Source organism: Halichondria panicea, chromosome 8 (assembly GCF_963675165.1).
Source record: "Halichondria panicea chromosome 8, odHalPani1.1, whole genome shotgun sequence".
Classification (NCBI taxonomy): domain Eukaryota; kingdom Metazoa; phylum Porifera; class Demospongiae; order Suberitida; family Halichondriidae; genus Halichondria; species Halichondria panicea.
Genome location: NC_087384.1, coordinates 5900992 through 5914712, shown reverse-complemented (window position 1 = coordinate 5914712; position 13721 = coordinate 5900992). Strand labels below are relative to the sequence as shown.

The following is a 13721-nucleotide window of genomic DNA, read 5'->3' as shown; positions in this document are numbered from 1 at the left end:
TGGTAAACACAAAAATGGGCGTGACTATCATGTGTATCATGGCCACGCCTACCTACATAGCTGTCATGTTGTTTCAGCCTATAGCCAGCCAGAGCTAGCTAGCTGTATATAAACAAGCAAGCAAAGACACCTCCACGTACGCACTTGCTGACCAACACACCAGCCAGACCCGGCCTGTTCACTGAATATATTCCTCTACTGTACTGTCTGCTGAGAGAACACAAGATGGCTGATTTAGAGTCTGTGCTGCAAGATGTGTCCTATCTGATGGCCATTGAGAAGTCAAGGGGATCTGGGTCCAGAACTATCAAGAAGTTTGTCCTTCCTGACAAAAGGTAGCACTTCATACAAGCAAGCTCTGTACACTAGCTACTGTACTGAGTCAATATAATTATATCTTATAGCTTTGGTGCATGTGTAAGTATTGCACGTGAGACGTACGTCTGTCTCTACACGATTTATACAAGCATTCGTAGTTAGTAGCACGATAATTGCATGGCGAGTGTGTGTGAACAGCTTTAAAATTAAAACTACCAGCTGTTGCTTACGGCCCCAATAACCTGCATCTCCACCCCTATATATAGATGTCCATAATTATAAACGTGTCACCTGTCTACTATGAAATGCATCAGAGAGTGTTTTGATTCAGTTGCTAGGAGGTGTCGTGTTATAACATCATTATATGGTTACTGATTACTTCACCACTGCAGTGTACACTGTGTTGTCCACAAATATTTGGAGGAGGTGGGACAAGTATCACTCAAGAGCATCTACAGCCAAAGATTTGGTGAGTAGAAAATTTCAGAATTAACATTAGCCGTGGGAGAGTGGTCTGTTTGTGTTTGCTTTGTGTGTGAGGGAGTGGTGAGATGTTGGAAAGACGATATGCACTCTCTTGAACTATGTGAGTGCATTTGGTTGCTTGCTTATTTTTACCTACATTTCTTAGAGTGGTTTTGTTTTGAAATGTGATACTGAGTTTTTGGCATTCCTGTAGCTTTGAGTGTCAAGGTTTCTGTGGTGTGTGTGTGTGTGTGTGTGTGTGTTAATTAGACAACTTCATACACCAGCTTGTACACATGCATGATATAACCAGAGGTGTAGGAAGATGTATTTGGTAACTAGGGGGAAGCTTAGTTATTGCTATTCAAGGAGAAACTAGATAAGGTGAGGCAAGGTGGTGCTCCAGCACCCATGTGCTTCCTACGCCCCTGATAACTCTTGTTAATTTTTGACCCACAAAAACTTGTAAATATCGCATGAATCTAGTGTAAATTTATGCGTGCATGTACTGACTGATGTTCGTTAATCACCTAGGATATTGATGCGTGGAAATTAAATAATTCTCTCGTGTATAATTAATTATGTAGACTTTCTGCTTGCATTGTACATTTTTTTTATTTTTTTTTATTTTTTAGTTTGTACTATAGTCTATACAGCGCCAGGTTAATGGACCTCAAAGTTCCCATAGCATGTGGTACCTGTGTCAGCAGGCCACCCTCTATAATACAGCCAGGTTAATGGACCTCGAAGTTCCCATAGCATGTGGTACCTGTGTCAGCAGGCCACCCTCTATAATACAGCCAGGTTAATGGACCTCGAAGTCTCCATAGCATGCATGTGCTGGTACCTGTGTTAGCAGGCCATGCACTTCTAGAATGAGCTTAGGTATGAGCAATTAAGGATTAGTGTGTTGCGTGGTGTTATGCACAGTCAGTGATGTGTAAGAGGGTAAGGTACTATTAGCGAGTATGTGTGTATCGATTCCATAACAGGAAGTATTGAGTTTTGTGTGTCATAACGTATGCAATGAATATCATTATCTCTCTCTGTCTCTCTGTCTCGCTCTGTTTCAGGAATCCACTTCCTGGGTAAACACATCCCTGGAGATTGCCTCACCTTCACTGGAGTAAAAGCAGTGAGTTATTATAATATAATTATTGCCTTCTGAGTATTAATATAATTATGACCAGACTACAATTGAAATTCCACATGTGTGCACAATTTATACAAACAGTCTTAGTTTTCACTGCAAGTATTATATGGCAGTTTACAATGCCATTGCTGTGATTGTTACTCTAATTCGCATGCCAAGCTTTGTATGTGATCGTCGAGGTTACAGATCAATACAGGGAAACCTGTTGTTTTTTTCCCCCGAATTTTAAGCTTCTGTGTACTGTAGAACCATGTACATGCATATACATGTAGTTACACATATCAGTTACCTTTTTGTGAGCACCATCAGTAGAGAAAGGTGGCCTAGCTGCTAACACAGGTTGAAACACATGCTATAAAGACTTTTGGGACTTTTTTAAACCTAGCTGTATTATAGAGGCTTACAAAAATGTATGTGATGACCACAATAGAGCACTGCATGGACCTGTAGTCCTCAGTAACCTGTCGTACTCATCATAATCAATTGCTGCTTATCCACAGATCTCTGCCTATGAGAGACTGTCCTCTAAAGAAATGAGAGCCAAGAAAGCCAAGGAGATATTTGATCGCTATTTATACGCAGAGCAATTGACTATGAGCAAAAATGTGGTAGGTGGCTTGTATGCATGTACATGTACATGGTGTCTAATACAAGGTTGGTACATACCGTATAGCGGGTAATTTTCGTTGATGCACATTTTTTTACGTACGACCCATTCGTATTTTAAATTTTTATACAGCTCAGGATAGTGACGTTGAATCTATTGCGGTAGAATAATTTCGTAGTTTAATTTTCGTATGATGCTCTTCAATACGAAATCTACGAAAATTCCACTATTAATAACCCAGCTGTACGGTAGTGCTGTAGATGTTCTTGTACTGATAACTGGCTTGTGTAATTATTACTCTAACAGAGGATGTTTTGAGCCCAGTTTTGGAACTCTATACATGACTGTATAAGCTACACTCCCCCAGAGAGGTTTTAATTTGCTGCACTTTGTTTGTTCATGCTATATTAACTATTAATTACAGGGTCGTGCACTGTACGAGAACTGAACATGTTGCTGTTCATACCACCCACACACCACACACACACCACACACAAATAAAGTGATTTTTGTATCTGCCTGGTGTAGAATATCTTCTCTGCCGGCCATTTTCAGTGCTCAGTTCCTAGAACGGGATATTGGGGAGCCTAGAAACGTTGTCTATTAACACACACACCACAAAAACACACACACACACACACACACACACACACACACACACACACACACACACACACACACAGGCGGTCCCCAAGGAAGTTACGGCCGAGATAGGGGTTGTCATCTCACGAGGACAGCATCCGTCTGGGCTCTTTGACAAGGCTAAAACTCTAATGTTCAAATGGCTACAAGATAACTACGGAATCCAGTTCTACCACAGGTATAGTGTCTGAAAAAATGATCGTCACTTGTCATGTCTAATGTATGATGGTGTATGGGGACCGAGGAGGTCCGACATGCGTGCACGAATCACTACAAGTGCTAGTGCATTGGCCTGGACGTTATCACGTGACCGCAATGACATCAATGCACTGAACTTGTAGTGATTCGTGCACGCATGTCGGACCTCCTCTGGTATGGGAGGGGGAGGCACAGTGTTACTGTGTACACTTGTAGACCTACATGTACATGTACAGAGACACACTTGTAGACCTACATGTACAGAGACAAGGGTGTGCAGTAACAAACACAAGTTATGTGCTATTAGTGACTGGAGCTTGTTCAGCAATTAATCCCGTATCAGTAATTGCATGTCGTCAAGCAAGTAATTTTTATGTGATTTTACATTTTACAGTGACTCATACGTCCGGTTTTGCCAGTGGAAGTACATGGAGTACCTAACCCCCCAACTCATCACTCTGGGGGACTTTAGCGTTCACAGGATCATCGGGAGGGGGGGCTTTGGGGAGGTGTTTGGATGCAGGAAAGATGACTCCGGCAAAATGTAAGTACTGAGCATAATTATACATGTACAGTGTATATCAAGTGTCTGTGTTTCTATAACCTTTGACCTCACCAATCTCTATAAGCAATGAGGTTAATTACTAAGGCCTTATCAGAAGTAGCCATCACCAAACTTAATAATTTTGCTCCCTTATTGTATGTTTCTGGTTTGCCAAGTAAATGGCACATTTCCCCAAAATTGTTATGACATTTTCTGCCATGGCTGCTGTTCTGTTTATTCGATTGCACCTTCAGGTTTGCAATGAAGCTGCTGGATAAGAAGAGGATAAAGCTGAAGAAAGGAGAGGCCTTAGCTCTCAACGAGAAGAACATGTTGGCTAAAGTCAACAGTCCGTTTGTAGTGAATATGTACTACGCCTTTCAGACAGCTGACAAACTCTGTTTCATTCTGGATCTTATGAATGGTGGAGACCTTCATTACCACCTTACACAACATGGTGTCTTCACTGAGGACGAGGTCGGTTATAGCCACGCACCATATACTAGCAGCTCACTAGAAGAAATGCTTCGTTGCTAGTGCAACATCATGAGTGAAGCCTGTCTCTTGTAATACAGCTAGGTTAATAGTCCCCCAAAGTCTCCATAACATGTGTTTGGACCTGTATTAGCATGCCACCCTCTATAATACAGCCAGGTTAATGGGTCCCAAAGTCTCCATAGCATGTGTTTGGACACATGCTATGGTGACTAAAGGTTTCACTTGCATAATATGTACACAAACAATTAAGCCATATTCATTGTATAGTTCTTCTAATCTTCACAAGGTACAGTACCCAATGTTATGTTACAGTACAGATACTAATATCTCCACACACTGTAGGTGCGATTCTACGCTGCTGAGCTGATCCTTGCCCTGGAGCACATTCACAGTCAGACCATAGTCTACAGAGACCTCAAGGTACGTACACTAGACACACCCCCTTCACTATATACCGTTTACCCGATTTCTAAAGCAAGGTTCTTTCGATTGCGATTTGCGAGTTTTGCATACACTTGTAGATCGCAAACAAAGACATGCAAAGAGTGAGCATGTAGCTAGAAACACAATATAGGGCTTGCACTGTATCATTTAACTAGTATGTGCATTCGAAACCGTATAGCGGGTATTTTTTTCGTGGTTTTCGCTAATCAAGCAGTACCGCAAACATTTATATCCACGAATTTAATATCACATGCATGCATGCTGCAGAAAGGCTGCTATTCCGCGAAAACCTTTCTAATGGTCATTTTGCGAAAGTGTATACCCTTGAAATATACTCGCTATACGGTATACGGTATACAGTATGTGTACGTGTGCATGGTTGTTGAAGCACTCTCATATAGATACCTCAATACAAGTCATGTTTGTTTATACATGTAGCCGAGAAATACAAAACGTAAGATATTTTACCTCCTAACTTGTCTCGTACTAACCACACCCACACAGCCGTCTAACATCCTATTGGACGAGGTGGGTCACATACGATTGTCAGATCTGGGGCTGGCGTGTGAGTTCAAAGACAGGGAACCCTCCTCAAGCGTGTAAGTAAAGCTGCGATCTCATTGGACGCTCAGTTGCTTGGTTACCCTAGTCGATAAATTGTAGCTGCACTAGCTTGTTTCATGTAGAGCTTACCTTTATCAGCGTGAGCAGAGTGTTGTGGTCATGTTCAAATCAGTACAGTACAGTTACGTAATCATTATATATGGTTACATGTGTCACCAGAGGAGCTCTGACACGAGTACCTCGATTAGCCTAAAAATTGAGTTAATTAGTCACATGCAGCAATGACTTTACTGTTGAATTTTGCACGTCACCAAGCCTAATCGAGGTACTCATGTCGTACCTCCTCTGGGTGTGTCACTATTGACTTCCCTAAACTAACTGCTTCCCTATTGTACATGTAGCTCATCTACTGGAATCCATGTTAGTATGCAAGTGTGTCACTGCATGGTAGTGTGTCTCTTTCCTTTGCTGCATGGTAGTGTGTCTCTTTCCTTTGCTGCATGGTAGTGTGTCTCTTTCCTTTGCTACATGGTAGTGTGTCTCTTTCCTTCACTGCATGGTAGTGTGTCTCTTTCCTTTGCTGCATGGTAGTGTGTCTGCATGGTAGTGTGTCTCTTTCCTTCACTGCATGGTAGTGTGTCTCTTTCCTTCACTACATGGTAGTGTGTCTCTTTCCTTGTCAGCATTGCACAGTGGTGGCATCCTGTGGCCATTTAGAGTGTGAAGCTATGCGTTGGAAGACCCTCGGTTGTTAGGTTGCACTGCAATACATTAGCAATGTAGACACTGTATTTATCACTGTTAGTATAATCATAACTAAAATAACTTGGTGTTTCGGGAAGCTACGTGTATATATCCACTGATAGCTTGTACCATATATCGGGTTCGAATGTGAGGCTCTTTCGATTGCAAATTGTGAGTTTTCGCTAGGTTGCAAACGAAAGACACGCAAAGAGTGAGTATGTTCATGCAATTTCCCATGATTGGCATGCAACTTGTAATTATAGTAAGAAACGAAATATGACTTGTAACAGTGTCATATTCGTAATTGATTTTAACCACGCATTGGAAACCCAGTATAATACTGTACAGTAATATATCCATGCATTCACTGCTACATGTAATTGGATACTATAGTTTGAGCCTCGTCTGTTTAGAGTGACCTATTGTGTCATCCGCCCCTCTATCCCTACAGTGGTACCCATGGTTACATGGCCCCCGAGGTGATACGTAAAGGGGTCCAGTACACATCCTCGGCTGACTGGTTCTCTCTCGGCTGTGTGCTCTACAAACTGCTCAAAGGGTGAGAGGGTGTGTCACGGTGTGTACATGTTCAGGTGTGATATTCATACCGGCTTTGAATTGCATAAAAATATTCATAGAGTTATAATGTCTATTGTTATATCACCCTTGCAACAGTGGCTGTAATAATGAGGTGGCCTGTTTACATCATTAATAATTATAGGTGGAAACACGGTCTATGGAATTTATCTTTATTAACCTAGCTGGTATATTTATATAGGTGTAGGTTTCACTGAACCATTATCGTTACACAGGCATAGTCCATTTCGATCTGGGAATGCAAAGCAAAAAGACGACATTGACAAGCAAACTCTAGAAAAGGTTAGTAGCCTCCACACGCACACACACACGCACACGCACACGCACACGCGCACACACACACACACACACACACACACACACACAGGAGGTCTCGTTTCCCAGCTCCATGTCTGAGTCACTGAAGCAGCTGTTAGATGGACTGCTGGAGAAGGACCCTGGGAAGAGACTGGGCTGCGGGGGACGTGGGTAAGGATCATTGCATTTAGTTGTCACAGAGTATATAAAAACTGTTGTTAGTAAATCTCATGAATGAGCATTCAGGCCTCTGTCAGAGGAGGTACGACAGAGCTCTATTCTCTGATTGAATTAATCTCTGATTGAACACTACATGTACATGTATTTATCTGCCCACGTCGTGTGTTATTGCTGAGGCTAATTGCTTGAGTTGCACTGCGCCTGCCTCTGGGCCTCTGTGCATATGCATAGTCACGTGTGATTGGAACCTTGTGATCGATCCCACCTCACTAGATCTGAGGAGATAAAGGAGCTGCCGTTCTTTGCCATTCTGAACTGGGACGACGTGCTGGACAAGAAATTGATCCCACCCCTAGTGCCCCCCCGTGGAGAAGTGAACGCACAGGACGCATTCGATATCGGCAGTTTTGACGACGAGGACATACGAAGTGTTAGGGTGAGTATACACTGTGCCCCGGAATTTTGGAAGTAGTACATTAGCGGAATTTTCACACACCTTTGCTTCTACTGATGTAGGCCCTAAGAGGTGTTGTTTGTCTAGGGACCACCACTGACCAGTGTAGGCATATCCCTGAATGTGTGTTAATATAATTATATACACAACACACAGTTAGGGATGTGCCTACACTGTGATATTTTGTGTTTAGAACACACATTCAGGGATATGCCCACACTGGTCAGTGTTAATAAATGTCACTAGTACATGTAGTTGATAAGATCTACATGGGAAGTACATAGGAAGTACATGTACATGTACATGGGAAAAGTGCCTCAGAGGAGATATACTATGGGACTTAGTATACCTAGTATCTCGTTGTCAAGTAATTGGTCAAGTCTCGAGGGCAATGTTTGCGCATGCGCACTAGTATATATCTAAATGAGTTAGACACTGTTTTGTCGGTGTCCATGTGATTTAGAAGCCCTCAGGTACCCTGGATACGCTCGGGATACTAAATCAGTGCCTTTGGGCTTCTAAATCCCACAGACACCTCCAAAACACTGTCTGACTATTATATAGTGTATGAAGATTCTGATTATCGTATGGAGATTAGGATAGTGAAAACCTCCATTAACAAACAGCCACTATCTTGAGTACTCCATTGGGACTATGTTGACTAATGATTTTGATTGAGGAGTAATCAGCTATTGTATGCTATTTGTAAAACTGCTACTGCTTGCATATCCTCATAATACAGAGCTAGATTGTAGTTGTTGATGATTTCTTGTTCACACAGTTGGAGGAGAATGATCAGAAACTGTACAAGAGGTTCAACATTCTCGTGCCAGACAGATGGCAAGCTGAGATGATTGGTGAGCTCTGACTAGTGCAGTGGGTAGGCTACTATTGCAGTGAGTAGGTGCAGTGGGTAGGCTCAGAACATGTCACATACAACTTTCGAATAGCAATTGAGCTTTTCATAGCACCAGTAGGTATGGATCATCATTGTAAGTACTGCTATATGTACTTGGCCCATCATAATTATAGCTAACTGAACCATGTACATGTACATGTATAATATATAATATATATATAATGTTTATGCTGTATACAGAGGGAATATTTGACAGTGTCAATGGCGAAACTGACAAGAGAGAAGGCAGCAAAGACAAGTTAAAACTGAGGAAATCTTCCGTCCGTAAGTATCTTCATACACATGCTACTAGTACGTTACAATGCAATGAACGAAATTAAGGGCTGTTAACTTTACAACAAAGAGGAGGACCGTATAGCTGGTACTATTTCCGGGGGGCAAAATATTCGTAGTTGAACACTGCATGGAGCACAAATATTTTACAAATGAAGCGACCTTGACTGCCTTTACCTGTAGTGCAAGCAGCAACCACGAAAATAAAGTAAGACCAACGAGTACTTTGCCCCCCCCCCCCCCTGAAAATTACCCGCTATACAAAATAAACACAGAGCTGATGACCTTGGTATAATAGTATGTATGTACATGTACATGTATATACATACTATTATACACATATCCATACACTCCTCACCCACCCACCCCCACACACACACACTCCTCACCCGCCCACACACACACACTCAGAGTACACCCCTGACGTGACACAGAACGACATTGTGCTGCAAGGCTACGGACACAAGTTAGGCTCCACCATATTCTCGAAGTGGGAGAGAAAGTATTTTGTCCTTTACCCTAACAGAATACAGTGGGCAGACAGCATAACCGTAAGCCCTTTAATGTGGTTATTATCTAACCTTTCATGTGGCTTGTAGCTTTTTGGAGTCTATATATACATGTATAATTATTGTGTGAGGTACAGTGATTTTGTCATGTATAATCGTAACAGTCAGTGGTGGACATTAATTTTTGAATTATGTAGCTTTGCATACATCATTGATGTGTATACTGTACTATAATTAGGAGAAAAGCATTTTCCCTAATTATTTTCGGTTGGTCCCCCCTCAGTCGCAGCACAAGTCTCAAGTGCTAGGATTTGACACAGCTGTGCTGGTGGAGGATAAAATGCAAAAATCCAGCAGAATGATTCGAATGCAACCCATTGGAGCCAGGAAAGAATACTGCATCAAATTCGATGTGAGTCATAATTATAGTGTTATATACCGTATTATTAGAATATTTTGCGGGTGAAAAACCTTTGCGAATGAGCCAAATCAGCCGAAAATTTGACCCTCTGCGACCTAACTATTGCGTTCTGGCAAGGATCGTGTGTATTTACTAGTAATAATTTAAGTTTTGCGGATTGTTATTGTTGCGAATTGATCGATCATCGCTTTGCAAATGTTTGATGCTCGCAAAACATTCTAGTAATACGGTAGTATATAACTATAGCCTCAATTTATGTTTTAGTTATTCGGCATTACTGGATTGGAGTTATTTTTTGTGTGAGTTACCTGATATAATCCCCCCAGGCTGATTTTGAGCACGAGGTGTGGATGTCGTGTATCCGACAGATGGTACTGCAATCTCAAAATCTACTCACAGCTGGTCCCAAGACGATGACGGATACAGGCGCGGGAATGCCCTCTATGGGTGGCAGACGACGCCCTGTGGCCATCACTAAGAGCTTACCGACGTTGCTTGACGGCCAAAAGTAGAACACCCAACTCATTGTATAGAACTCACATTGTATAGATGCAATCTTTATGTTTTTTAATATTTTTCAGTTGTATATTAGCATTAATTTTCTTGTCTTGTGTATAATTATTATAAGTGCCAATCCTCAGTAAGTTACAGTAAAGCTGGAAATAATCGTTAAAGGATAAACTGGAAGGCATACGAGCCCCTCCCAACTTAATTCTATGCGCATGCGTACACAGCATGATGACCTACAATTTTATGGGTGGGGTGAGATAATAAAGCAATAACAAGGCTTTGATCAACAACACATCCTACGCAGGCAATTTAGGGAGCTACGCTAATCGAGCTAGTAGCTACAAGAACACAAATATATAAAGGTGAGAAACATAATGATTATACTGTATAGCGGAATTAGTTTGAGTCAAATCTGCATGCATGCCAAGCTAGCTAGCTGCAAAGTATATAATGAGCCCCGCCCCCTTTGTTGCAACCGTAGAGATACACACACGTACACACACACACACACACACAGCACAGCAGACATGAAACGGGCAATGAAAAGCAGTGAGAGTAAAGAACAGCTGGTTGGAGACCTCCGCTCCAGGAGTGGTGGTCGAATCATGCCCATGCCAGTTACCGTATCCGGAGTGTCTTGTGTTTCATTCTTTTGGCTCTCAGCTACTTTCCTTCTCCTCAGTGGTTTGGTGATTGCTGGTGGATTCTCAAACTGGATCAGCAATCGAGTGGAACGCTCACCGCTCAGAAATCCACAAAGAATCGAGTTGTCTAATGGACTCGATAGTGTGGACTTGGGACTCTACTATCTTTGTTTCAATCTCACAGCCTGCCCCGACAGTATCTGCTCGGATAGTTGTGGGGCTAGTGGATTTTGTGGCTGCCATACTTACTTTACGTACAATCCTGCGACAAATTTCACCAACAACGGCCGCACCACCCCCACAAACATGAAGAAAGTTGAATCTGTTGAGGAGATCAAGTTTCTGTTCTCTGCTAGCATTATATATGCCATTGGTATTATCCTACTCTTCATCTCTCTGATGATTGGGATCTTGGCCTTCTGCAAACCTCGAATTCGTGGCTGGTCGTTGTTTATATTTTCCTTCCTATTCCAAGTCTTTGCAGGTAAGAAAACTTATACACGCAGTACACATGCACTTTTATGACTGTGTCAATTTTCACAAACAGTATATATTCATAAAGTTACAGAATGTGTGCAATTTTATTCATAAATTTATGTGAAGTGAATGTCATCTTTTTCTGCAGCCGTGTTTCTTATCACAGCACTGATCCTACTCCCTTTATTCTTCAACTCCACATTTGCAAAACAGTTTTGTGGTGAAGAGTCCGCCTACTACAGACGTGGGCAGTGCTATGTTGACTGGTCTCTTTATCTGGCAATGGTAGCGACAGCCTGTTCTCTCTACCTCCCAGCCCTCTCCATATTTGCCATGAACATTTCTGATGGCCTCAATGCGCACGTCTGTTGCTGAACAATTATAGTAGACACACCCTAGTATCACTTTTTATTCTGCATGCAGCACTGCAACTTAGGTGCAACTTGATCAGATAGCCTACGTAGATCTTTGTCTTTTTGTACGTAGCATTTTTCTCGTAGCATAGTAGATAATTTATGATGTACGGCACCTGTAAATTAATTGTTTTTTTTATTACCATACTCTTTTGGCATCTTGACATAATTCCCTAGTGTAAGTTACTGGTGAGATCAATTACCGTCACACTCAACTTTAGAATCGTCTCTAGCTTCGGACTTAAGCTGCATGTAAGTAGTTTGGTAATCAACCCTTAGTCAATATTTGCTTACTCCATTTAAGCAACCAATTGTTATCAAATAAGTGCTAACATACTTCAAATTCCATTAGTAACTGACAGAGACACAGATAGACAAAAATAGTTAATTAAGTATTATACTGATGAGGAGATTGGGGAGCACGAGTTTATTGTTTATTTGATATAATTATAGTAAGTGGATGATGTAAGCACTTATCGACAGCCACACTTTGTTACTCTCATCTCTTCGAACTGGACGATCATAAAACGATTGTAACTAGAAATCAACAGGTGTTCAGGTTTGTACTCTGTAGGAACACAACAAGCTTTGTGCTTAAAAGTTGGTCTGTTAGCGTCCAGTATTTTTAATTTCTCCACAAGGTAAGCATGATTAGAGAAGCTATCTCTATTTCTGAGTACATTACAAGAACCAGAGCAATCAGAAATCTCCAATTCTTTAGGGTGTAAAATGAAATCTCCAAACAGTTTTGTTATGTTAGCCGTCAAAGGAACCACAGAGCAGTTTTGTGATGTGGTGGGGGGTTCTGTGACTGCACTTCTTTTCTGGTGAGAAGTGTCAGTCAAAGAATCCAATGGCTGCTCTTCGACATAGTACTTGACAACTAGGAATGGGTTTTTAGTTTGCTTCTCTGAAAGTGCATCACACATGTCAATAAAGTATTCCGTTGTAGGAATTTCAGATTGCAGTCTTGTACTCACAACTTCGATTGAGACAGAGATGTTTGCTTGCTGAAGTTGATGTTTTTCAAGGTTTCTGACAATTTTGTGACTGAGTGAAGTAACATTAAGAGCTATGCAGTCCATTCTGGTGTCCCATATCACATCCAACACCTCTTTTCTTGGTCGTGTTGCATGCTCGAGCTCGGCTGTGACCAATAGCTTCATTTTTTTAAAGTTTCCTGCCTGCTGCTGTGCGGCGATTTGTTGTGGGAAGATCCACAATTCTGCACTCTGTATGTACGAGGCCTCTCTATTCTTTGGGAGGGACACTTGCAATACATACTTGTTTTGATCTTGCATGATTAATCCTTTTGTTGTATTTCCTGCCGAGGAAATAAGTATACGCTAAACAATGATGTATATATGCTGTATATAATCTCAGGCAATTATTTTTCATAACTATTTGCTTAGTATATAGCTGGCAACTAAAATCATACCTGGGCCTGTGACATTTTCTGCTTCAATGCTGGTTGCTAAAAGTGATCCTCCAATGTTATCGGATTCTGCTGTGGGAATTTCCTTTGTATCTTTCAGCATATCTCGTAGTTTCTTCATGTAGAGGAGCTGTGGAGACTTATCACTAAGAGCCATTTTGGGAGATTTCTCTTCAACATTCTCTAGATCTGGAGCTGTTGCAACCAGTCCAGGTGCCTGCTTAAAAGCAAGTAGAAGTAGAAACAAGCTGTAAACAAGTAGTTGCATCCTCATGATTCTCCTGTAGTCAAGATATAGCCAAGAAACAGTGCAGTGGTCTTTTTATACCATAACAAACAAGCCACCAAGGTGTTTATATTCATTGCACATGCGCAGAGAAGCCTTCCTCGGGCCGAATTTTCGCTTTTATAATAG

At 41.6% G+C, this 13721-nt stretch overlaps 3 protein-coding genes across 3 annotated transcripts; 2 read left to right on the top strand and 1 right to left on the bottom strand.

Annotated features, from left to right (window-relative positions):
* The first annotated feature begins 63 nt into the window (after positions 1 to 63).
* On the top strand, positions 64 to 10467 carry LOC135340390 (beta-adrenergic receptor kinase 1-like). The gene is made up of 18 exons (XM_064536730.1): positions 64 to 335; positions 711 to 787; positions 1857 to 1918; positions 2437 to 2544; positions 3227 to 3363; positions 3778 to 3927; positions 4182 to 4404; positions 4768 to 4845; positions 5374 to 5468; positions 6629 to 6736; positions 6990 to 7056; positions 7142 to 7242; positions 7525 to 7687; positions 8487 to 8562; positions 8805 to 8888; positions 9309 to 9448; positions 9690 to 9818; positions 10154 to 10467. Exons 1-18 carry the CDS (start codon positions 226 to 228, stop codon positions 10337 to 10339), a joined length of 2094 nt encoding a protein of 697 aa, XP_064392800.1. The 5' UTR covers positions 64 to 225; the 3' UTR covers positions 10340 to 10467.
* A 109-nt stretch (positions 10468 to 10576) lies between these two features.
* LOC135340364 (uncharacterized) lies at positions 10577 to 12029 on the top strand. Its single transcript, XM_064536692.1, has 3 exons — positions 10577 to 10699; positions 10855 to 11465; positions 11607 to 12029. The coding sequence occupies exons 2-3, from the start codon at positions 10865 to 10867 to the stop codon at positions 11831 to 11833; spliced, it is 828 nt and encodes a 275-aa protein (XP_064392762.1). The 5' UTR covers positions 10577 to 10699; positions 10855 to 10864; the 3' UTR covers positions 11834 to 12029.
* Positions 12030 to 12193: 164 nt separating this feature from the next.
* On the bottom strand, positions 12194 to 13621 carry LOC135340362 (uncharacterized). Its single transcript, XM_064536689.1, has 2 exons — positions 13310 to 13621; positions 12194 to 13195 (listed from the first exon to the last, which is right to left on the bottom strand). The coding sequence occupies exons 1-2, from the start codon at positions 13578 to 13580 to the stop codon at positions 12345 to 12347; spliced, it is 1122 nt and encodes a 373-aa protein (XP_064392759.1). The 5' UTR covers positions 13581 to 13621; the 3' UTR covers positions 12194 to 12344.
* Positions 13622 to 13721: the final 100 nt, after the last annotated feature.

What these genes read in the sequence shown, in the direction of transcription:
- LOC135340390 (XM_064536730.1), top strand. Translation starts at nt 226, where the DNA reads ATGGCTGATTTAGAGTCTGTGCTGCAAGATGTGTCCTATCTGATGGCC. An exon ending in CTCTACAAACTGCTCAAAGG is followed by an intron (nt 6,737 to 6,989) that starts GTGAGAGGGTGT and finishes ATCGTTACACAG; the next exon opens with GCATAGTCCATTTCGATCTG. An exon ending in AATACTGCATCAAATTCGAT is followed by an intron (nt 9,819 to 10,153) that starts GTGAGTCATAAT and finishes TAATCCCCCCAG; the next exon opens with GCTGATTTTGAGCACGAGGT.
- LOC135340364 (XM_064536692.1), top strand. Translation starts at nt 10,865, where the DNA reads ATGAAACGGGCAATGAAAAGCAGTGAGAGTAAAGAACAGCTGGTTGGA. An exon ending in CCTATTCCAAGTCTTTGCAG is followed by an intron (nt 11,466 to 11,606) that starts GTAAGAAAACTT and finishes CTTTTTCTGCAG; the next exon opens with CCGTGTTTCTTATCACAGCA.
- LOC135340362 (XM_064536689.1), bottom strand. Translation starts at nt 13,580, where the DNA reads ATGAGGATGCAACTACTTGTTTACAGCTTGTTTCTACTTCTACTTGCT. An exon ending in AGAAAATGTCACAGGCCCAG is followed by an intron (nt 13,196 to 13,309) that starts GTATGATTTTAG and finishes TTTCCTCGGCAG; the next exon opens with GAAATACAACAAAAGGATTA.